Genomic DNA, 23892 nt, shown 5'->3' with positions numbered 1-23892 from the left:
TGAGTCGGTGATGCCATCCAACTATCTTATTCTCTGTTGTCCCCTTCTCCTCCTGCCCTCACTCTTTCCCAGCATCAGGGTCTTTTCAAATAAGTCAGCTCTTCGAATGAGGTGGCCAAAGTATTGGAGTTTCAGCTTCAGCATCAGTCCTTCCAATGAATATTCAGGACTGATTTCCTTTAGGATGGACTGTTGGATCTCCTTGCAGTCCAAGGGACTCTCAAGAGTCTTCTCCAACACCATAGTTCAAAAGCATCAATTCTTCAGTACTCAGCTTTCTTTATAGTCCAACTCTCACATCCATAAACGACCACTGGAAAAACCATAGCCTTGACTAGATGGACCTTTGTTGACAAAGTAACGTCTCTGCTTTTTAATATGCTGTCTAGGTTGGTCATAACTTTCCTTCCAAGGAGCAAGTGTCTTTTAATGTCATGGCTGCAATCACCATCTACAGTGATTTTGGATGTTTAAAAAAATCGCCAAACTGTTTTCCACAGCAACTGTATCATTTTATATTCCCATCAGTAACACATAGGAGTTCCGATTACTCCACATCATTGCCAACACCTGTACTGTTTTTTGAATAGTAGTCATGCTAGTGTCCGTGACTTGGTACCTCATTGCAGTTTAACTTGCATTTCCCTAATGATGAGTGACACATCTTTTCGTGTGCAGATTGGTTATTTGTATACCTCGCTTGAAGAAATGCCAGTTGAATTCCTTTGCCTATTTTTTTTAAATGTTCATTTTTATTTATTAATTTGGCTGTGTCAGATCTCAGTTGGGGCATGGTGAATCTTTAGCTGTAGCATGTGGGATCTAGTTCCCCAGACCACCGGTGGAACCCAGGCTCCCTGCAACGGGAGCATGGAATCTTAACCACTGGACCACCAGGGAAGTACCCCTTTGCTCATTTTAAAATCTGAATGGCAGTTTGTTGTTGACTTACAGGAATTTTTTATTCCTTCTGGACCTTAATCCCTTATCAGATAAATGATTTGCAAATATTTTGTGGATTGTTTTTTCACTCTATTATTACTGTTCTTTGATGGACGGAAGTGTTAAATACTGAAGTCCAATTTATCCATTTTTTTCTCTTTTGTTGCCTGTGCTTTCGATGCCATCTAAAGGAAATATTAATAACTGCCAAAAGAACATCATGAAGCTTCACTCCTATGTTTTCTTCTAAGAGTTTTATAATTTTACCTCTCACATTTAGGTTTTTTGATCCGTTTTGAATTAATTTATGTACGTGCTGTTAAGTCTAAGGTCCAATTTTATTCTTTTGCATGTGCCCATCCAGTTTTCCCAGCATTGTTGAAAAGTCTCTCCCTTCCCCGTTGAATGCCTGCATTAACAGATAAGCATTTGCAATCGATTTTGGCGAATTCCAATTTTATCTCCGTTAAAAGAATTCCATTCTTCTCATCAGTATACTTGTATTATATATTCAATCGTTATTACTATATCTTTAGTTTCGTCAATATAAAATTGGGGAAGGGGCGGAATTTCAGGACTGAGGAGAGCGACGACTTGTGTGGTCACCTAGGGGACCGCGCGGCGCCCCTCGCTGGAGCGTCTGATCGTCAAGGGCTCTCTGGGAGGGTCCTGGGTCCTCTCTGAAGGCGCAGTTCTGCGAGGCCGGGAGCGGGGGCCGGGGACCGGGTAGTCAGCGCGGCCCTGGTGAGAAGCCTACCGGGGGGAGCGGGTGGGAGTTCCCAGCCGGGTCTGTGGGAAGAGGTCGGGCCCCGGCACCGCCGGCGCATGCGTATCGCCGAGCCGGAGCCAGCGCGGCGCGGCCGCCATTGCTGGGAGGCTTTCGTCAGAGCCTGGCTGGCCCCGGCGGCTGGTCCAGCCCCAGGGGCCCCGTCACTGGGCGTCATTGGCTCAGGCATCAGGGCCCTCATCACCTTCTCCCGCCTCGGTCGGGACGGGCGGCGGCGGCTGCGGCGTCAGGGGGCGGAGCCGCCCGGGGCGCCCTTTGTCTGTGCAGGCGGGTGAGTGCGGCGCCAGCGGGCGGGTGGCTGGCGAGGGGGCAGGGCGGGCGGGGGTCACGGGGCGGGGAGCCCTCGACTCCGAGCCCCCCAGGCGGCGCCCTCCGGCTTCTCGGACCCCCTGTTCCCCTTTCATGGGAAGGCCTTCCCATTCCCAAGATTACAAACCTATTTTCCTCTAATATTTTCTGCAATTTATTTTTGTATAGGCGTGGGTGGGTATCATTTTTGGAAAATTTTTCCCATTTCAAGAGTATTAAAAGATTCACCTTTATTTTCGTCTAATACTTTTAAAGGATTAAAAAAAATTTTTTTTTTACATTTTAACCTATTGGATATTAAATTTGTGATAACCTGTAAGATAGAAAAATGCCTTTTCCCCGGTCATCTTGCCGTCATCTCTTTCCCACTGAATTGAAATGACACTTATCTATTCTACAGACGTTTGTATACTCACATCTGTTTCTAGCCTGTTACACTGCTCTCACAGTTTCTGCACTGATACCATTTTCTTTTAATATAAAATGTTTTAATATGTGGCAGAGCAGATCCCCGTAATTGTGTCTTTTGATTTAATGAACTTTGTTTCTTTTACTTACTTTGAATTGTGGGAAATATTAAAGGTACAAAAATTACCATTTTCCAAGAGACAGAATTGATCATGGCACTTAGTAGGTGCTCTTATTAAATGGAGAATATTGAAAGTCACTCTGTTGCTGAAAACTTTTGTATACTTCCCTGATGCCATCAGGATAATGTTTTAGTTTCTTAGCAGTGACCTCAAAGCCCTTTTCTTCCAAGGGGCAAGCATATTTTAAATTCATGGCCGCAGTCACCATCTGCAGTGATTTTGCTTGCTCCTTGGAAGAAAAACTATGACAAACCTATATAGCATATTAAAGAGCAGAGACATTACTTTGCCAACAAAGGTCGGTGTAGTCAAAGCTGTAGTTTTCCAGTAGTCATGTATGAACGTGAGAGGTGGACTATAAAGAAAGCTGAGCACTGAAGATTTGATGCTTTTGAACTGTGATGTTGAAGACTCTTGAGAGTCCCTTGGACTGCAAGGAGATCAAACTAGTCAATCCTAAAGGAAATCAACCCTGAATATTCATTGGAAGGACTGATGCTGAAGCTGAAGCTCCAATATTTTGGCCACTCGGAAGGAGATCAGCCCTGGGATTTCTTTGGAGGGAATGATGCTGAAGCTGAAGCTCCAGTACTTTGGCCACCTCATGCGAAGAGTTGACTCATTGGAAAAGACTGTGATGCTGGGAGGGATTGGGGGCAGGAGGAGAAGGGGACGACGACAGGATGGCATCACTGACTCGATGGACAGGAGTCTGAGTGAACTCCGGGAGTTGGTGATGGACAGGGAGGCCTGGTGTGCTGCGATTCATGGGGTCTCGAAGAGTCGGACACGACTGAGTGACTGAACTGAACTGAACTGATGCAAAGAGCCAACTCATTGGAAAATACCCTGATACTGGGAAAGATTGAAGGCAGGAGGAGAAGAAGACTATAGAGGACAGAATGGTTAGATGGCATCCCCAATTTGATGGACTTGAGTTTGAGCAAACTCCGAGAATTCGTGAAGGACAGGGAAACCTGGCATGCTACAGTCCATGGGGTTGCAGAGTTGGTCATGACTGAGCGACTGAACAACAACAAAGCCCTTTATGACCTTAATATTGCATACTGCTTTGCCTTCCGTCCTTGCACTTTATGTTGTAGGCATACCAAACTGCCAGGACAGGACTCAAAACCCTCTGGGGAAAATGCATTAATTAAATTATATCAAAATTATATCAGAAAAGCCCATGTGCCAAGTATTTTGAAAAATATTTGCTATATTTGAAAAGAGCAAAGGGCTTAAAATTAGAGACATAAAATACTTGCAACATGTGTTAGAGAAAGTACCGAAATATGTAAAGAGACTTGTTGAAAAAAAAAAAGTGTGGGACTTCTCTGGTGATCCAGTGGCTGAGTCTGCTCTCCCAATGCAGGGGGCCCTAGTTCAACCCCTGATCAGGGAATTAGATCCCACATGCCACAACTAAGACCCAGCACAGACAAATAAATAATAATAATAAAGGTGAAAATCTTAACTTAAAAAAAAAAGTGGACAAAGGATATGCACAGGCAATTTATAGACGAATTACAGCAAATTACAGGAAACCAATAAACAAAAAAAGTGCTTAACCTCATAAGTAATTATAGAATGCAAATGAAGACAAAGATACTTTTCACCATTTAGAGTGGGAAAATATATCAATATTGGTGCTAACAAAGTGTCAAGGCAAATGCAGAGGGGCAGGGCCCTGGTTGTACAATTTAGGAAGTGTTTTGAGTGGCAGTATGACTACACCTAGTAAAATGTTAAGTGAGTTCACTCTGTGGCTCAGAAATTCTATTCTAAGATCTGTCCTGCTGAAATACTTGCACAGGTGCACAGGGATGTGTGTACAAAGATGTTCATTACAATATTGTTTGTGGTTTGAGAAAGGGATACCACTTAAATGCTAACTATGAGTGTGGTTAAACGTATTGTGGTAGAGCTGTACAGTGTAATATTGTGCTATTATAAAAGTAGAGTAAGGTAGTTTGTTATGAAGTTAATAAAAGGAAAGATCTCTAAGATCAGCATTTCCAAAAGTGTGTTTTATGGAACCCTATTCCCATCAGAAGAGAAGGCAATGTACTCTTGCCTGGAAAATGCAGTACTCTTGGAAAATCCAGTACTCCACTCCAGTACTCTTGCCTGGAAAATCCCATGGACGGAGGAGCCTGGTAGGCTGCAGTCCATGAGGTCACTAAGAGTCGGACATGACTGAGTGACTTCACTTTCACTTTTCACTTTCATGGATTGGAGAAGGAAATGGCAACCCACTCCAGTATTCTTGCCTGGAGAATCCCAGGGACAGGGGAGCCTGGTGGGCTGCCGTCTATGGGGTCGCACAGAGTCGGACTGAAGCGACTGAGCAGCAGCAGCAGCAGCATTCCCATCAGATGCCATAAAAAGTACTCTCAAACTAGCTATGTTTGTGTATAATGTATAATATACTTGAAATATTCCTCATTCCCCTGGGTTCATAGGAGGAGAAACCTGTCTTCCTAACATGGTTAGTGCAGTTTTTGTTGTTGTGAATATATGGTTTTCAGGTGATTGGGTTTGAAACCCCAAGACATTCTTGTAAATTCAACCTGGCTCTTCAGACCATGGGACCTTTTTAGAGTTTTTGCTTGATAAAATAAGGACCTGATCTTAAAGTGCTTTTAAATTATTTTTGAAAGATCTTCCTATTAGTGAAAACTGGTTGTAAAATGTTAGATTCCTGGCATGTCTTGGCTTGAATGGCTTCTTTCTCTAACAGGGCCGTTCCATTGGAACCATAGTTTCCTTTCTTTCTTCCTATTACTTCTCAGAAATGGTTTTATTCTTTGTTTCTATCAGTAGTTTTTGAGAAGAGTTTTTCAGGTCAACTTTTGTGAACAGAGAACAAATGTATTCTCATGATTATTAACAGATCAATACATTTCATTCTGTTATTGGTACTGGTGAAATGCCTGTTTTTTTCTTCTTTCTGGGGAGAAAACCACTCTATTTGAAAGTCTTTCTGTGGGAAAGGACCACATGTTTTCTGTTCCAAGAAGAGGGTGGGAGAGGACTAAGGCTAAATTTGTTGTAGTTGCTGCCTCTGTATCTCTCTGCTCTTTGAGAAATTCTAAAACTGCTTTTTTGATTGTTTTAATGAATTCCACCTCCTGTGGTGCTCTGTCTTTATCAATGAACAGTGTGTATGTCTCTTTTCAGACTCCATAGGTCTCTAGGGGACCAACACTGCTGGAGTCCTTCTGCTGACTCTGATGCATCTCATTACAGGTGCTCAGCCTGAAATTGTATCTCTCAAGATCTCTGCCGGGAGGCAGATTCAAATATCACAGTGACGTATGTACATGTAGGATTGATGCCTTTAGTGAAAAAAAACAAGAGCAGTGTAATAGCCAACTTCAGCAACCTCCACATCTCAACTGTACATGAACAAGGCAAGATCCTGAGAGTGGCTGCCCTGGGAAGCAGAAATCACTGTCATGGATATCCACTGGCTCCTGACCCTCTCATGAGATCAGGCACCTTTAATACCTGCGACTGGCTGCTGCCTTTAAGGCACTGGAAAATCAGCCTTCGGGGACTGACAGGGCTGCTGAAGCTGTTAGAACTGGTATGTCTCCTGACTGTCGTGCCCGAAGAGAATAAGGCTTTGGTGACATTACAACTGAAGGACTGCCAAGAGGTGTAGTCATCCTTGTGGAGGACTGAATCCAGGTACTCAAAAAGGAAGGTGAACATTCTGAGAAATGAAAAGCGTGAAATCTCCTTTCTGTATTGGAAGGGTCATCTTTTTAATAACTTTTAATGTTTATTTTTATTTATTTATTTATTTTTGGCTGTGCTGGGTCTTCCTTTGCTGTGCGCAGGCTTTCTCTAGTTGCAGCGAGCAGGGGCTACTCTCTAGTTGTGGTGTGTGGGCTTCTCATTGTGGTGGCTTCTGTTGTTGCAGAGCAGAGGCTCTACAGTGCACAGGCTTCAGTAGTTGCAGCATGTGGGCTCAGTAGTTGCAGTTCATGGGCCCTAGAGCACAGGCTCAGTAATTGTGGTGCATAGGCTTAGCTGCCCCACAGCATGTGGGATCTTCCTGGATCGAGGATTGAACCTGTGTCTCTTGCATTAACAGGGGGATTCTTTACAAATAAGCCAGTAGGGAAGGTGTAGAAGGATCATCTTTTTTTTTTTTTTTTTAATCATTTTAAAAAATTAATTTATTTTTTAATTGAAGAATAATTGCTTTACAGAATTTTGTTGTTTTCTGTCAGACATCAACATGAATCAGCCATAGATGTACGTATGTCCCTTCCCTCTTGGACCTCCCTCCCATCTCCCTCCCCATCCCACCCCTCTAGGTGATACAGAGCCAATGTTTGAGTTCCCTGAGACTTACAGCAAGTTCCCACTGCCTATCTATTTTACATATGGTAATGTAAGTTTCCATGGTACTCTCTCCATACATCTCACCCTCTCCTTCCCTCTCCCCATGTCCATAAGTCTATTCTCTATGTCTGTTTCTCCACTGCTGCCTTGCAAATAAATTCATCAGTACCATCTTTCTAGATTCCATATATATGTGTTAGTATATGATATTTATCTTTCTGTTTCTGACTTACTTCACTCTGTATAATAGGCTCTAGGTTCATCCACCTCATTAGAACTGACTCAAATGCATTTCTTTTTATGGCTGAGTAATATGCCATTTGTATATGCACCACATATACTTCTTTATCCATTCATCTGTCAATGGACATGTTCTAGCTATTGTAAACAGTGCTGCAATGAACATTGGGGTACATGTTCATTGTACATGTACATGTCTTTTTCAATATTTGTTTCCTCATGGAATATGCCTAGGAGTGGAATAGAAGGATCATCTTAAAGAGAGTAGAGGAGATGCCTGGACTTTGAGTTTAGGGGTGAGTTTATGCTCTTAAAGAGTAAGAATAACTCCTCAACATAAATTCTCTGGATCACATCATCTCAGTGGTTCTCATCTGCCATTTGGAATCATTTGGAGACTTCAGAATTTAAAAATGCTGTTGCCCAGGTTCACCTGAGATTGTTAAATCCAAATCTCAGGGAAGAGGGGCTGAGCACTGGCATCTTTTTAAAATCCCCCCCAAATGAGTAGCTAGTGCTAAAAACCAATGAGCACCCCGAGCTTCCCATATGTTGCAACAAGTGGAGTTGTACCACAGAGGAGAGACAGCCATACTTTAAATTCCTCAGTGTAATAGAGGAACAAGAGTGTCAGAGTTACGTCACCCAGACTTTAGACTTATGTCTTAGAGGGCTTCTGTCTAAACCATCTGCCATCCTGATAGAAGACAAAAGGCGCAAAATTTAGGTGAAGCTTTAATATCATTCCTTGACAAGATTCTTCTCTTCTTTTCTCAGGAATGCCCTCTCAGGATGCTGTACTTTCTCAAGAAGGAAACACAGAGAAGGAAATGAATGTTGGATCACAGACAGTCATGTCTCAGGTAAGTTCAGTTTTGTTTGTTTTTTTAATAACTTTATTTTTTGTTTTTTTTTTTGGGTGTGTTAGGTCTTTGTTCCTGTGGAGGTTCTTCTCCAGTTGTGGCAAGTGGGACCTACTCTCTAGTTGCGGTGTGCAGGCTGCTCATTGCGATGGCTTCTCTTGTCACAGAGCATGGGCTCTAGGGAACATGGGCTCCGTAGTTGCAGCTCCCAGGCTCTAGAGCACAGGCTCAATAGTTGCGGTGCACAGACTTAGTTGCTCCAAGGCATGTGGGATCTTCCCAGATCAGGAATCAAACCCATGTCTTCAGCATTGGCAGGCTGGTTCTTTACCACGGAGCCACCAGAGAAGCCCCAGGTAAGTTGTTTTCCTCTCCTCTGAAATGACATGGTGGTTCGCAGAATGTAGGTACTTTTATTTTTCAATTCTCAGAAGAACTAAGCTCCCCAAGTCCAGAGCCCTTGAGATTCTTGGGACAGATGTGACATATCTGTATGTGGTGTTTCCCACTCACCTTCCATACCTCTTTATAGCTCTTCTCTCCTTCAGCATTTTTATCAGCTTGTAGATTCATGTCTGTCCTGAATGTTGTAAAGGCAACACAAGAAGCCGTAGACTATCTTTTAATAGTCCATGTGTGCGTGCTCAGTTGTGTCTGACTCTTTGTGACCCCATGGACTGTAGCCCACCACGCTCCTCTGTCCATGGAATTTTCCAGGCAAGAATACTGGAGTGGGTTGCCATTTCCTACTCCAGGGGATCTTCCCAACCCAGAGAGCAAACCCACATCTCCTGCATTTTTTGTATTGGCAGGCGGATTCTTTAAATCACCCTTCCCTTAAACAGCTCACTAGAATTTAAACACTTGCCATTCAGTCTTCAAACAATGGATGATGCCCATGTCACTGACCCCTTGGAGGTAATGGAATTATTAATATACCTGAGGACCTCTGCTGCCACAAATTAATGTGGCAAATTAACGCCACAAATTAAGCCAGCCACAACATCAGTCCTTCCAGTGAATATTCAGGACTGATTTCTTTTAGGATTGACTGATTTGATCTCCTTGCTGTCCAAGGGACTCTCAGGAAAGTCTTCTCAAGCACCACAGTTAGAAGACATCAATTCTTCAGCATTTGACATCCTTTATGGTCCAACTCTCACATCTGTACATGACTATTGGAAAAACCATAGCTTTGACTCTGTGCAGCTTAGTCAGTGAAGTGATGTCTTTGCTTTTTAGTATGGTGTCTAGATTTGTCATCGCTTTTCTTCTAAAGAACAAGTGTTGTTTAATAGCATACTCTATAATTTACCCAGTCATCATTTATTGTCTACTTTCCCCTGCTGAAGTTTCATAAAGGAAGAGAATTTTAGTCTCTCGTTCACTAGTATATCTCAAGCCCTATAGGTGACCCATAGGAAGCACTGAATAAATATTTGTTGAACAGATAGGAATTTTGCATATGATAAACCATATCTCAACCCAGTGGTGGAAAGATGGTTTATTCAATAATCAATGATATTTCTGTGGAGCCATGTGGAAAAAGGTAAAGTTGAATCCATACCTCATACTTTACATCAGAACAGTCTTCAAACTGATCAAATATTTAAATATGAAAAACTAAGCCACAAAAGTTACACAAGAAAATAATTTGGGAATTCCTTTATAACTTACAACTGAGAATCCAGAATCCGTAAAAGAAAAGACTAATGAGAAAGAGAGAGGGACAGGAGAGAGAGAGAGAGAGAGAGAGAGAGAGAGCTGAGCAAAGGGCAGAAGACAGAAAGGAGAAGATTATTTTTGGAATCATAAAGGACCTCCAGGAGAGTTAGTGGGGCCCTAAAGGACCTTTCACAGGACTTAAAGGATAATAAGGAAAATCTTGTCATGAGCTGAAGAAAAGGGACACTTGAAGAAGGAATTTTGGTCAACATTGTCACCTTCAGTAACAAGAAAAATAGGAACTATACTTAATGGACTCAATGATATATTTAAGGAGATTTTCAGGTAGAAGACTAAAAGTGCCAGGTGTCAGCTTCTGGGTGGTTAAAGTAAAATGTGAGAGGAAAAGATAAACTAGATAAAGAACTGTTACATATAAAGGAAGCAGACAAGAAAAAATGCTCAACCTCGCTAATCATCAGGGAAATGCAAATCAAAACCACAGTGTGCTGTCTCCTCACACCTGTCAGAATGGCTGTCATCAGAAAGAACAGAAATAACAAATTTTGGCGAGGATGTAGAGGAAAGAGAACCTTCATACACTGTTAGTGGCGATGTAAATTGGTGCAGCCACTATGGTAAACAGTATGGAGGTTTCTCAAAAAACTAAGAATAGAACTGTCACATGACCCAGCAGTTCTACTCTTGGGTATATACCCCCCAAAAAACTAAAACACAAATTCAGAAAGATACATGAACCCCAGTGTTCAAAGAGGCATTATTTACAATTGCCAAGACATGGAAGCAACCTCGGTGTCCGTGAAGAGATGAATGGATAAGGATGTGGTGTATGTATACAATGAAATTACTCCTAAGTCATAAAAAAGAATGAAATTTTGCTATTTGCAGCAACATGGATGAACTTGGAGGGCATTATGCTAAGTGACATAAGTCAGAGAAAGACAAATACTGTATGATATCACTTTTATGTGAAATCTGAAAAATACAACAAATTAGTGAATAAAACAGAAAAGAAGCTGACTTGCATATATAGAGACCAAACTAGTGAGAACCACTGGGGAGAGAGAATGGGGAAGGGGCAATGCAAGAAGTAGGAGATTAAGAGGTACAAACTATTATGTATAAAATAAGCTACAAGAATCTACAACACAGGGAATATAGCCAATATTTTATAATAACTATAAATGGAGTATAACCTTTAAAATTCATGAATCACTATGTTGAACACCTGTAACTTAAATAATATTGTACATCAACAGTATTTCAATTTTTTTAAAACATCAAAAATATGTATATAAAGGAGCCAGAAATTACTGAGTTTGAAAATAAAACTGTTTCTCATTCATACCTCTCAACACGTGCCCAGCTCAGCTACATTATAGAATTGCTGTGAATTGCTGTTTACTTGAATGGGAGTGTGTGTGGCAGTTATTTCTATGAGTTTCCCACCACTTTGAGTTTGTGAAGGATAAAGGGTGGGGCCAAATACCTATTTCTTCAGCTCACAGAAAGAAAAATAGAAAGCTTTCAGGGAACCATACCTGAGGAACTATGTTCCAAGAGCCTCATCTGCCTGTGGACCTGGTGTAGATGATAAGATCCCAGACTTCAAATTGATACATCACACGTAGGGGTCTTGAGGAAGATGAGTAAAATTTGCATAAGGAAGGAATGTGAATATTAACCTTCAGAGGGTAAACAGTAGCAGGTTGTATTTTCTGAAAATGGCACAATTTCTCCCATTCCATAGGTTCCTCTTATACTGATTTAACTACTCTTATCAGGAGAGGTGTGATTGTGTTCCTTCCCCTTGGATCTGGCTTGTGACTGTGGTGGAACTGAAGCCACGTGACTCTTGAGGCTGGATGAAGAAAGGTGGTTCTCTTGGGAATTTTGCATTTGGCATCCAGCTACCATGCCATGAGGAAGCCCAGGTAGCCTGTGGACAGGCTTGTATGGAGAGGACCAAAGGCACCTGACTGAGCTCCCAACTTTCAGCCAGCACCAACTTGCCAGCCACATGAATGAGCCTCTTAAAAAGTGAATCTTACAGCCCAAAGTTGGGCCTCCTAGCTGAAACAAAATGGAACAAAGATGAGCTACTCCTGCTGAATCCTGCCCATGTTACAGATTCTGAGAATAAAATAAATGATTGTTACTGGTTTTGAGCTACTAAATATGGAGGTGATTTGTTATACAGCAATAGATAATGACACAATTGATACCACCCCTACAGAAGTCAGCTTGACAATATGTATCAAAATTGCAGATTCATATACTCTTTTGCCAGGCATACATACATATGCCATACATACATATTCTAGAGTTAGACTAATATACATAGCAAAATAGTATACTTTCAAGATAATTCATTGCAGCATGATTTATAGTAACAAGAGAGTAGAAAATAGCTAAAATGTCTGTTAGTAGACTAGTTACATAAGTTGTGGGATAGTCACACAATACCACACAAGCTGTAAAAAAAAAAGGAGGAAGAAATTATGAACTGGTGTGGAGGGATTTCCAGTATAAAGTGTTCAGTGAAAAAAATCAGAAGCAAAAGATTACCTATAATATGCTACTTTGTACAAGAAAGAAGAGGAAACAAAAATATATAAATGTATCAAATGCTTGTTTGAGGGAAAAGAGAAATTGAAAGGATAAACTTGCATCTAATGAGGTTGGTTACTTGTAGGACTTAGGTGGAAAATGGGTGACAAAGAGGGAATGGAGGTGTACAGTATGCAAGGAGGGCTTAAAATTGAAAATAAACAGAAATAAGTGAGCCAAACTGTATTTCAAATTACTGATATAACCACACTGAAAAGGAGTTAACTTTTGAAACGAAATCATTTCTTGTACTCTGTGTGCTCAGACTAAAAGCAAAATAATTCTCAATACTGAACTCTCATTTGTAGGCTTGTTCTGTGCAGAGACATGTTCCCTGGTAGCTCCGCTGGTGAAGAATCCGCCAGCAATGCAGGAGATGCCAGTTCAGTTCTTGGGTCAGGAAAATCCCCTGGAGAAAGGATAGGCTTCCACTCCAATATTCTTGGGCTTCCCTGGTGGCTCAGACTGTGAAGAATCTGCCTGCAATGCTGGAGACCTGGATTCAGTCTCTGGGTTGGAAAGATCCCCTGGAGGAGGGCAAGGCAAACCACTCCAGTATTCTTGCCTGGAGAATCCCCATGAACAGAGTAGCCTGCTGGGCTACAGTCCTTGGGGTTGCAAAGAGTTGACACGACTGAGCAACTAAGCACAGCACATGTGTTAGCAATACCAAAACCACTTTCTTTAAAATCTAGGATTGAGCAAATAAGTAAACACATTGTCCATAATTTTGTTGTTATTGTTTACTCACTCAGTTCAGTTCAATTGTATCTGACTCTTTGCGACCCCATGGACTGCAGCACGCCAGACTTCCCTGTCCATCACCAACTGTCAGAGCTTGCTCAAATTCATGTCCATCAAGTCAGTGATGCCATCCAACTGTCTCATCCTCTGTCATCCCTTCTCCTCCCACCTTCAATCCCTCCCAGCATCAGGGTCTTTTCCAATGAGTCAGTTCTTCGCATCAGGTGGCCAAAGTATTGGAGTTTCAGCTTCAACATCAGTCCTTCCAATGAATATTCAGGACTGATTTTCTTTAGGATTGACTGGTTGGATCTCCTTGCAGTCCAAGGGACTCTCAAGAGTCTTCTCCAACACCACAGTTCAAAAGCATCAGTTCTTCAGCGCTCAGCTTTCTTTATGGTCCAGCTCTCACATCCATACATGACTATTGGAAAAACCATAGCTTTGACTAGATGGGGCCTTCCCTGATAGCTCAGTTGGTAAAGAATCTGCCTGCAATGCAGGAAACCCCAGTTCAACTCCTGCGTTGGGAAGATCTGCTGAAGGGAATGGCCACTCACTCCAGTATTCTTGTCTGGAGAATTCCATGGACTGTATAGTTCATGGGGTTGCAAAGAGTCGGACATGACTGAGTGACTTTCGCTTTTCACTTTGACTAGATGGACCTTTGTCAGCAAAGTAATGTGTCTTGTCATAGCTTTTCTTCCAAGGAGCAAGCATCTTTTAATTTCATGGCTGCAGTCACCATCTGCAGTGATTTTGGAGCCCAAGAAAATAAAGTCTCTCACTGTCTCCATTATTTCCCCATCTATTTGCCATCAAATGATGAGACTGGATGCCATGATCTTAGTTTTTTAAATGTTAAGTTTTAAGCCAGCTTTTTCACTCTCCTCTTTCACTTTCAAGAGGCTCTTTAGTTCTGTTCGCTTTCTGCCATTATGGTGGTGTCATCTGCATATCTGAGATTATTGATATTTTCCCAGCAGTCTTGATTCCAGCTTGTGGTTCGTCCAGCCTGGCATTTCACATGATGTGCTCTGCATATAAGTTGAATAAACAGGGTGACCATACACAGCCTTGACATACTCCTTTCCCAATTTGGAACCAGTCCATTGTTCCATGTCCAGTTCTCACTGTTGCTTCTTGACTTGCATACAGATTTCTCAGGGGGCAAGTAAGGTGGTCTGGTATTCCCATCTCTTGAAGAATTTTCCACAGTTTATTGTGATCCACAGAGTCAAAGGCTTTTGCATAGTCAATGAAGCAAAAGTAGATGTTTTTTTCTGGAATTCTCTTGAAGGGAATTATAAGATAAGAGAGATATGGGTCAGAGAAGGGAATTACAGATATGAGAAGAGAGGATAGAATGAACCTTGCTATGTTGGATTAGATTTAGAGGTATCAGTATGGACCCATGTTTGTTTTTTTTCTAACCAGTTGATCTCTTGACCCATGGGTTTTAATACATATCACTAAACACAGGGTTGTATATAGAGTTGTGTGTGTTTACAGGGTTGGATATGGAGTTGTGTGATGATGAATTCCAGATGTTTTTCTGGAATTCTCTTGCTTTTTCTACGATCCAGTGGATGTTGGCAATTTGATGTTTAGTCGCTCAGTTGTATCCAACTCTTTTATGACCCCATGGACTTCAGCCCACCAGGCTTCACTGTCCATAGGATTTCCCAGGCAAGAATAATGGAGTGAAATGCTTTGCCCTCCTCCAGGGGATCTTCCCTACCCAGGGATCGAACCCACATCTCCTGCATTACAGGCAGATTCTTTACTGCTGAGCTACCTGGGTAAGACAAGCCAGGAGTCTCATGGTCAGAGAAGGGAATTACAGATATGAGAAGAGAGGATAGAATGAACCCTGCTATGTTGGATTAGATTTAGAGATATCAGTATAGACCCATGGTGTTTTGTTTTTTCTTAACCAGTCACTCTCTTGACCTATGGGTTTTAATAAATATCAGTAAATACTGGGTTGGATATGGAGTAGAGTTGTGTGTGTATACGTACATCATCGTATATATTCCCCTCTCTCCTAGATACGACCCCTGAGAGGGCCTAGACGAAATGGTACTCCAGTAGCACTGGATGCAGCTAGTGCCCAGATCTTGGGGTCTAAGTGCCATTTTTCATTAAAGGGAACAAGGCATAGCACTTAAGGATTTGACCAACAGAGCAGAACACGACAGACTGCCTCCCTGTATCAGCTGGGGAAGCAGAGCAGCTCAGTATTTTACCACTAGAAGGAATCAGGGATCCTTTGTCTACTGCACCACCTTTGACTCTTCCCTTAAGGGCCCCTGTAAAGGAAAAACAAAAAGGTTTCTGGCTGAGCAGGGATATACTTGATGTTTCAGGAATCACTGACATTCCAGGACGTGGCTGTGGACTTCACCAGAGAAGAGTGGGACCAGCTGTACCCTGCTCAGAAGAACCTCTACCGAGATGTGATGCTGGAAAACTATAGGAATCTGGTTGCACTGGGTAAGGAGGGCATCTCTGTAAGTCATGTCTGATTCTTTGGGACCCCATGGACTTTGGCATGCCAGGCTCCCCTGTCCTTTACTATCTCCCAGAGTTTTCTCAAATTCATGTCCATTGAGTCGTTGATGCTGTCTAACCATCTCATCCTCTGTCGCCCCCTTCTCCCTTTCTTTTCAGTCTTTCCCAACATCAGGGTCTTTTCCAGTGAATCAGCTCTTCTCATCAGGTTCCTATAGTATTGGAGCTTCAGCTTCAGCAGTAGCAGTCCTTCCAGTGAATATTCTGGGTTGATTTCCTTTAGGATTGACTGGTTTGATCTCCTTGCAGTCCAAGAGATTCTCAAGAGTCTTCTTCAGCACCACAGTTAGAAAGCATGAGGCCAGGATGGAAGAAAGGCAATCATTTGTGGAGACAAGAGACCTCTGTTTCCTGCTTTGTCCTCTGGTGAAATGTGTTGACTTTGAGATGGGTAGCTTTATTTTGCTGCCTCAGAAGCCTCCCCTTTCCAAATCCAAAGACCCTAAAGATAAAAAAAGTTTGGAAATGAGTTCTGAGATGTTCGTTCCCTGTGTAAAATTCTAAGATACACATTTTCCTCTTGAACAGGGCATCAACTGTATAAGCCAGAGGTGATCACTCAGTTGGAGCAGGAGGAGCAGTGGATGATGGGAAGAGTCAGCCCACCAGACACTCATCCAGGTGAGAAGAGAGCATCTGAGTATTTGTGACTCAGTGAAGGAAAATAGTCACTTTTGAAATACTTAATGGAGTGTGCTCTGAACATCTCCCTCTGGGATTTAAAGGATATCAAGGCATTTTTAATGGGTTTGGTCCTTGGGTTGGGATGATCCCCTGGAGAAGGAAATGGAAACCCACTCCAGTATTCTTGCCTGGGAAGTCTCATGGACAGAGGACCCTGGCGGGCTACAGTCCATGGGGTCCAAAAGAGTTGGACATGACTTAGCAACTAAACAGCAGCCACAGCAGAGGCCTTTTAAAAACTTCAGTTCATATTTGACATTTTTCCAAAGTAGAAATGACTATTTTTTTCCTGATTAAACAGATTTATATATATATATATATACTTACTATTTTAAAAATTTGCACAACACAAAAATTATTTTGAAAGTTTTAGTTTGTTCATAAATACCTTGATATTGCAAATCTCCACAAAGCACTTTCTATTTTTTTGTTTATACATCATTTCAGGATTCTTTAAATCTTTTTCTTTTCCATACCAAAACCCTCTAACATTTTTACCTATTTTTCATTATTTTTTTTATTTTTATTATCAAACATGTTAAAGTTGTCTAAAATCCATAGCCTTGGTTCTCAGTCTCTTGTTCACCTTTGTGATAGGATCCCTGTCATACTTATGTTACTAAAATTGTTTTCTTGGAGATTACCACTAACTTCCTTCCAGTCAAGTCCAGTGGCTAAAACAAACCACCATTATCATGTTCTATGATCATGTTGCATTTGACTATGTTGACTTCACTCTTGAAAATTGTCTCGCACCTTGGCTTTCACACCATTCTTGCCTCTTGTAGCCTCTCTCCTGTCTCCCAACCTGTCCTTTTTTTTAATTAATTTATTTTTAATAAATTAGCAAGGGTAAAGCAAGGGTAATTGCTTTAATAAAGCAAGGGTAATTTAATACAACATTGTGTTTCTGCCATTCATCAACATGAATCTGTCATAGCTATCCTACCTGCTCTTTTAAATACCTTCTCTTGCTCTTTATTCTTCTAAAGGCATGTCTTTCTTATGGACTTGGTGTTCATTCTTCAGTACTGTGCTTTTAAGTAGCTTCTCTATGTCATTTTTCCATTTCTACATTTCTAGCCTCAGTATTTCATGTACATTCTTTTCCCAGAGTTTAGATTATATTTTTGTTTATGAATGTCATACTGTCATTTTAATCAAGTATTTCAAATCCTGGACCTATTGATTCTCTACTCCTTTAAACCATGCTACTAAATGAGACTTCTTGACCAAAAAAAAAAAACCAAAACCCCAAAATCTTAGCTCCTTTTTGTGGGCATACTGCCTGGTTATATTAGGAAACAGTGGACTGATGGCTACGTGCCAGATACTGAGTCATTAAGCCAGGTTAATGTACCCCATCTTGATTCTTTGCTCAGACACCTTGTTTCATCATTTGGGCTTGGTTTTCTGTCATTCAAACTTGAGCTTTGTGAAGCTGACTCTGACTCAGTTGTCTTTCTTGCTTATAGTGCTCTTGGTTATCTTAGGTAGGAAAACTTACTCCTTTTTCAGCCTCATTGGACCTAAAATTTTAGCCTGACAGGTGGTGCACCCCAGTGCTCTAAACCCTGTTTAGAGGCTGATAATTAAAACACTTTGTCAAGAACCCCTGAGCACTTTTCCTGACAATGATGAGTAACATTATTTTCACAAACCTTCCTATCCTGGAACCTGGAGAATAGGAAACTAAAGAAGGAAAATGAAAAACTCCCTTTTCAGGCAAATTGCCAGTGTAGGTGCCCACACAGAAACCTGAGCTGTTTTTTCCCGCAGGTACATATGCTGCCATGTGAAGGAGCCATACTGTCTCCCATTATGTCCCTGCCCAAAGACTCCCAACTCGAGAAAATAATTACTACACTCAAGAAAATTTCCAGGTAATTCCCTGGCAGTTCAGTGGTTAGGACTCAGTGCTTTCACTGACAGGGCCCAGGTTCAGTCCCTGGTTTGGAATTTAAGATCCTGCAAGGTGTGCAGCATGGCCAGAATAGAAAAGAAATTTCTAGACTTCATTATCAACTGTACCTGTGTGGTCAAGGCTTTTGGTCCACAGATGAGGTTGAATAAGTGGTTTCTTTGTATCCTCCTTGTCAGGGCAGGCAGCCTAGCAGTGCCCTCCAAGGAGACTGCTTACATTTTTGCATTTTCCTGTGAGACACAATCAATTGTTTCTCTTATAAGGATGTGGTAAAATGTTTCTGTTGATGGAGGAACTGAGATAGAATGATCTGGCTTGTGCAGCCTCATTCTGATTTGCCCTCTGGGGTATTGCTTGTCTCATTGTCTTCTACATTAGCTGATGTCTATTTAATATCTAGAAATTCTCTTCCTAGCTAAGGTGAGACATGTAAAATGTCTGATGGATCTAGCAATGAAAAGGTTAGGGATGATATTAATGAGAGAAGTGACAGGGGAGTAATTAGTAAAACAGTCAGTTTATACATTGCTGAGTAAACAGGAGATTAAAAAAAAAAAAGTAGAGCTAGTAGTTGGACTTGCCTAACAGTCCAGTGGTTAAGATTCCACACTTCCACTCCAGAGGGTGTGGGTTTGATCCCTGGTCAGGGAACTAAGGTCCCACATGCTGCTGGTACAGCCAAAAACTAAAAAACAGTATAGCCAGTACATATACGGTACTTCTTACAAGAAGCTCAAATGAGAAGGTGAAGCAAAAAAAGAGGGTGACTGCTAGACTAGAAAGAAAGTGAAAGTGAAAGTGGCTCAGTTGTATCCAACTCTTTGCGACCCCATGGACTATACAGTCCATGAAATTCGCCAAGCCTGAATACTGGAGTGGGTAGCCATTCCCTTCTCCAGGCGATCTTCCCACCCCAGGGATTGAACCCAGGTCTCCCACATTGCAGGCAGATTATTTACCAGATGAACCAGGTAGCTAGACTAGAAGGCAGTGTCAAAACAGGATCATTCTAAGCAGGAGTGATTCCAGCTTGTTTAAAGTGCTGAATGGAAGGGGTCAGGGAGAGTGTAAGTAGAAAATAGAAAAGATGGGGCAAGGTTCTAAAAAAATGGGAGTAGGATTAAAGACAAGGAAATTAGAGTAACCTCCACTTGCTGCTTGGGCTACAGTTTGTGGGGTTGAAAGGAGTTGGACACAACTCAGCAACTAATACAATACTTGCCACAGCTAAAAAAGCCCACATGCAGCAATGAAGACCCAGCACAGCCAAAAATTTAGTATTAGTTTTATCATTTTAAACAAAAGTTTAAAATAGGAAGAAATACTTTTGAAATAAACAGATAGTGGGCACTGCAATAGAATAATCCACAGGTAAGATTGAGAAGGTTCTGGACTTGGCCCTGTGTTCTCTAAGCAGTCTTTTCTGTCTCCCACCTCTGAGCACAGACTTTGTTCTGATATTTCTTATTCTCCTTTCCATTTTCTCCCAATTATGTATATTCCTGATGGATCTCTTCTTTTTATGATCACCACTCATATTTTAAAATTTCTCCCTGCTCACTGCTTCTTGTCATCCTCTTATAGTCTTTCCCCTTGTTACATGGCTTTATTTCAAAATTTTCAGTGCCACATTTTCATTGTCTGCACGGCTGTCAGTTTCATTTGGTGATATACTGTGCAACAATTTCTTTTTCAAACAGAAAATACTGAAGTGTTTATATGTTCTGAATTTCTTTTAGATGGGGAGAATAGACCAGAAATTAAAAAATCAAACCATAATATGTCTGATGAAAATCAAACCCATGACATGATAATGGAGAGACTAACAGGAGACAGTTTCTGGTACTCCATCTTAGGTGGACTCTGGGAGTTTGATTACCAGTTAGAATTCAACCAAGAAAACCAGCAGAGATACTTAGGACAAGTATCTTTTACCCACAAAAAGATCACACAGGAGAGAGGCCTTGAATGTAGTAGATTTGGGGAAAACTATAATCTGAACTCAAACCTTCTTATGCAACAGAGAATTCCTTCAATGAAAATACCCCTTAATTCTGACACACAAGGAAATAGCATCAAACGTAATTCAGATCTGATTTACTATCAGGGAAACTATGTAAGAGAGAATCCTTATGAATATAATGAGTGTGGAAAAATCTTCAATCAACATCTTCTTCTTACCAGTCATATTCATACTGAAGGGAAACACAGTGAATGCAGGAAGGCCTTCAGCCAGAACTCATCTCTTACTCAACCTCAGATGGTCCTCACAGGAGAGAAACCCTATAAGTGTGATGAATGTGGGAAAAGATTCAGCCAGAGAATACACCTTATTCAACATCAGAGAATTCACACGGGAGAAAAACCTTTTATATGCAATGAATGTGGGAAAGCCTTCCGTCAACATTCATCCTTTACTCAGCATCTGAGAATTCATACTGGAGAGAAGCCCTATAAATGTAATCAGTGTGGTAAAGCCTTTAGCCGGATCACATCCCTTACTGAACATCATAGACTTCACACTGGAGAAAAACCTTATGAATGTAGTTTTTGTGGGAAAGCCTTCAGCCAGAGGACACATCTTAATCAGCATGAGAGAACTCACACAGGAGAGAAACCTTATAAATGTAATGAATGTGAAAAAGCCTTCAGCCAGAGTGCACACCTTAATCAACATAGGAAAATCCACACTCGGGAGAAATTGTGTGAGTATAATAAATGTGAGAAAACCTTAAGCCACAGTCCTTCCCTTACTCCACAGCACATAACTCAGAATTTTTAGCTTTGTCCTGATGGGGGTAATGGGGGTGGTAAGGAAATCATATGAATATATAAATACAGGAAAATTTGGGCTAGACCTTTTCATCCTGTTCAATATCAGATTATTCATAATGGGGAGAAAGCTTATAAAAAACTTTTAATGCATAGAAACCAAATAAATTTAGACCTTAAATTTAGCATATTCCCAGGAGAAGTTATACGTAGTGAAAATAATTTATTTTATAAACAAGATTATATTAGGAGTCATATTCTAAACTTTTTTTAATGACCAGAAATCCTGTAGGCAATGACCTATCGTTATTCCCTTTGATTTTTATAGCATACAGTTTTTAAATTATATAAACATTAATTAATTGAGGCTATTGTGTAGTATAACCAGTCACATTAACTTGAAATAAACAGAAAAGAGCAATATTTTTCAAACTTAAGTCATTTGTGTATATCCTTTACCAATTTTATCATACTTAATGTTTATTTAATATTTTTCTTTAATAGGACTCAGGGTTTTTAGCCTTGTCCTAGGAAATATTATTTATGGAGATTGTGAGTTTTGTATGCTAATTATATTCTAATTTCCATCAAAATAAATATATAATTTTGAAGTTGAAAATATTCATTGGTATACCATCTATGTCTCCTGTACCATCATTTGAGAAGCCATGTGGTAGGATATGGCAATAATAATATTGTTTTTTAGGAATCCTTGCATTATTTTCATCAAACAGGTCCTGGGATCTCTAAGATGAGTCTTGGAGGAGACTAAGGGTCATATTGGTGACCTTTGAAAAGTGATTCAGAGAAATCTACTTTTTTATCCTGTTACTGTAGTTTTAAATTTCCCTATGGCAAATGTATATTTTTGAATCAAAATTGTTATTTCTGTTACATTTGCAGGTTCAGATAGAGAGGAGGTTTTATTTTATACTGACAGGGACTTTGTAAGAATCCCTTCACCTGTCTGCATCACTGTGGAAGTCAGAAGTAGGGGCTGTACCAGAGGGTAAGCAGTGGTGCCACGCTGAGGCAAAGAACCAGGAAAGAGCCTTATTGGTTTATATAAACAACTAAGGAAGCATAGGGCCTTCCCAGGTGGCTCAGTGGAAAAGAATCCACCTGCCAATACAAGAGCTGTGGGTTTGATCCCTGGGTTGGGAAGATCCTCTGGAGAAGGAAACCCACTCCAGTATTCTTGCCTGGAGAATTCCATGGAGAGAGGAGCCTGGTGGGCTACATTTCATAGGGTTGCAAAGAGTCAGAGATGATTGAGCACACATGCAAGTAAGTGTTACTAGTTTGTTTAATAATTCACTTTATTTATTGAAGTATATTTATGTACCACCTTTTTCCAAAAGGAATTTAAGGTGGTTAAATTTTATGATCACTGCCTTGTTTGACAGAAATCGCAGTTTGATGTTACAAAGCATTGTAAATATAAACCGTCATAAACCATGAATAGCTACATCTAGTGAGCTGCTTTTTTCTGGGCTTTCTGTTTTTCTCTTGGTCTTCTCAGTCTTGGCTGAAGAAGCCATGAGACCAAGTTGGAACCCAGTCCCCTTGCTTTCTTTTTTTTTCCTTCCCCAGTCCCCTTGCTTTCTCACCTTTCTTCTAACATATCTCCTAGCTAAAGACTTCCCCATTTCTTTATTCCTGTGAAGGACTAGATATCATAGGCCTTAAGTCAAAGCTGGAATGATGTAAATTAAAAAAAAAAATTAAAACTCTAAAAAACAAGAAAGTAATGAAATGATTTCATTTCATTGTGGAAGTTAAACTTTTCAAGTACATTTTTGTCCCACACACCAGTGGATGAAATAGTTAATAAAACCCGGAGATACTGGAGTGAGGGAGGATTTCCAGTAATATCATGTTTAAATACCTTTGTAATGGAGATCAATTTTCAAGACAGATAAGTTCTGAAAATGTCTCTTCACCAAAGGGAGTAACATGTAAGATTTATTTGCCCTAAAGAGGCAGAGTATAGAGCTCTCAGGTTTCAGGAAGAGAGAGTGAGGCAAGATGAAGTCTCAGACAGCAGAGGTATAGGTTAAAAGAAGTAATGATTGATTATAGTTGGTGAAGCCTTTGATCAAAGTATGCAATCAAGAAAAAAAAACCTGAATAATCCACAAAGAGTGCTAAAGGCTTCAACAGAAGGCAGTGTACCTCACACAGGGAAAGGAGAGCAGTACAGGATTTTCAGAAGAAGATAAGCACAATTTGGACAATTTCAGAAAAGAGGAGTCAGAACTGAAGGAGAGCAGTCAGCCATGGATTTTCACCAATTCTTCATAAAATTAGAATCTATTGCCTATGCTTAGGGTCATAAATGATTATGCTTATATTAACCATACAGTAAACGATGTCATTCTGGTGTGAATTCATTCTCATGTCCTTTGTTATCTTCAACATGTTCTAATTTAAGTGAATCCTAAAAGTATTTATTACATGGAAATTCTAGGGAGTCATAGGAGTGGTTTACTCACTCAGAAATGTAACGTTATGACTTATTTCTGTCTAGGAGGGCAAGATATTACCCTTTTACATATGTTAATTCATTTGGTCCCTCCAACCAAGTGATGTTGCCTTTCTTTTATGAAAAAAGATACTGAAGCTTAGACATGATAATAAGCGATAATTATTCAGAGTTTCTCAGACTGGAATGTCACTAGAACATGGATCATCTTACTCCTAATCCAGTGGATAAAAACAGTGCCTGGAACAGTGTTTTATAGCACTCTGAAAACATTTGATAAATGTATTAAACTTAATAAAATGAATTGCTGCTCAATACCAAAA

The 23892-nt window shown here is 40.6% G+C and overlaps 1 protein-coding gene across 2 annotated transcripts; it reads left to right on the top strand.

Annotated features, from left to right (window-relative positions):
- Positions 1-462: 462 nt before the first annotated feature.
- ZNF713 (zinc finger protein 713) lies at positions 463-23892 on the top strand. 2 transcript variants are annotated; one of them, XM_027527250.1, is made up of 6 exons: positions 463-2000; positions 5881-6324; positions 8005-8090; positions 15500-15626; positions 16233-16325; positions 20052-23892. In XM_027527250.1, the coding sequence occupies exons 3-6, from the start codon at positions 8007-8009 to the stop codon at positions 21092-21094; spliced, it is 1347 nt and encodes a 448-aa protein (XP_027383051.1). In that variant the 5' UTR covers positions 463-2000; positions 5881-6324; positions 8005-8006; the 3' UTR covers positions 21095-23892. The 2 variants fall into 2 exon arrangements, with proteins under 2 accessions (XP_027383051.1, XP_027383050.1); XM_027527249.1 differs by lacking the exon at positions 5881-6324.

Source organism: Bos indicus x Bos taurus, chromosome 25, assembly GCF_003369695.1.
Source record: "Bos indicus x Bos taurus breed Angus x Brahman F1 hybrid chromosome 25, Bos_hybrid_MaternalHap_v2.0, whole genome shotgun sequence".
Taxonomy (NCBI): Eukaryota; Metazoa; Chordata; class Mammalia; order Artiodactyla; family Bovidae; genus Bos; species Bos indicus x Bos taurus.
The sequence above is the reverse complement of the archived record's forward strand: the minus strand, read 5'-3'. Positions and strand labels throughout refer to the sequence as shown.

Bases quoted from the DNA above. Each gene is read 5' to 3' on its own strand.
- ZNF713 (XM_027527249.1), top strand. From the start codon at position 8,007: ATGCCCTCTCAGGATGCTGTACTTTCTCAAGAAGGAAACACAGAGAAG. The intron at 8,091-15,499 runs GTAAGTTCAGTT...TTGATGTTTCAG, and splicing joins CACAGACAGTCATGTCTCAG to GAATCACTGACATTCCAGGA. The intron at 16,326-20,051 runs GTGAGAAGAGAG...AATTTCTTTTAG, and splicing joins CCCACCAGACACTCATCCAG to ATGGGGAGAATAGACCAGAA.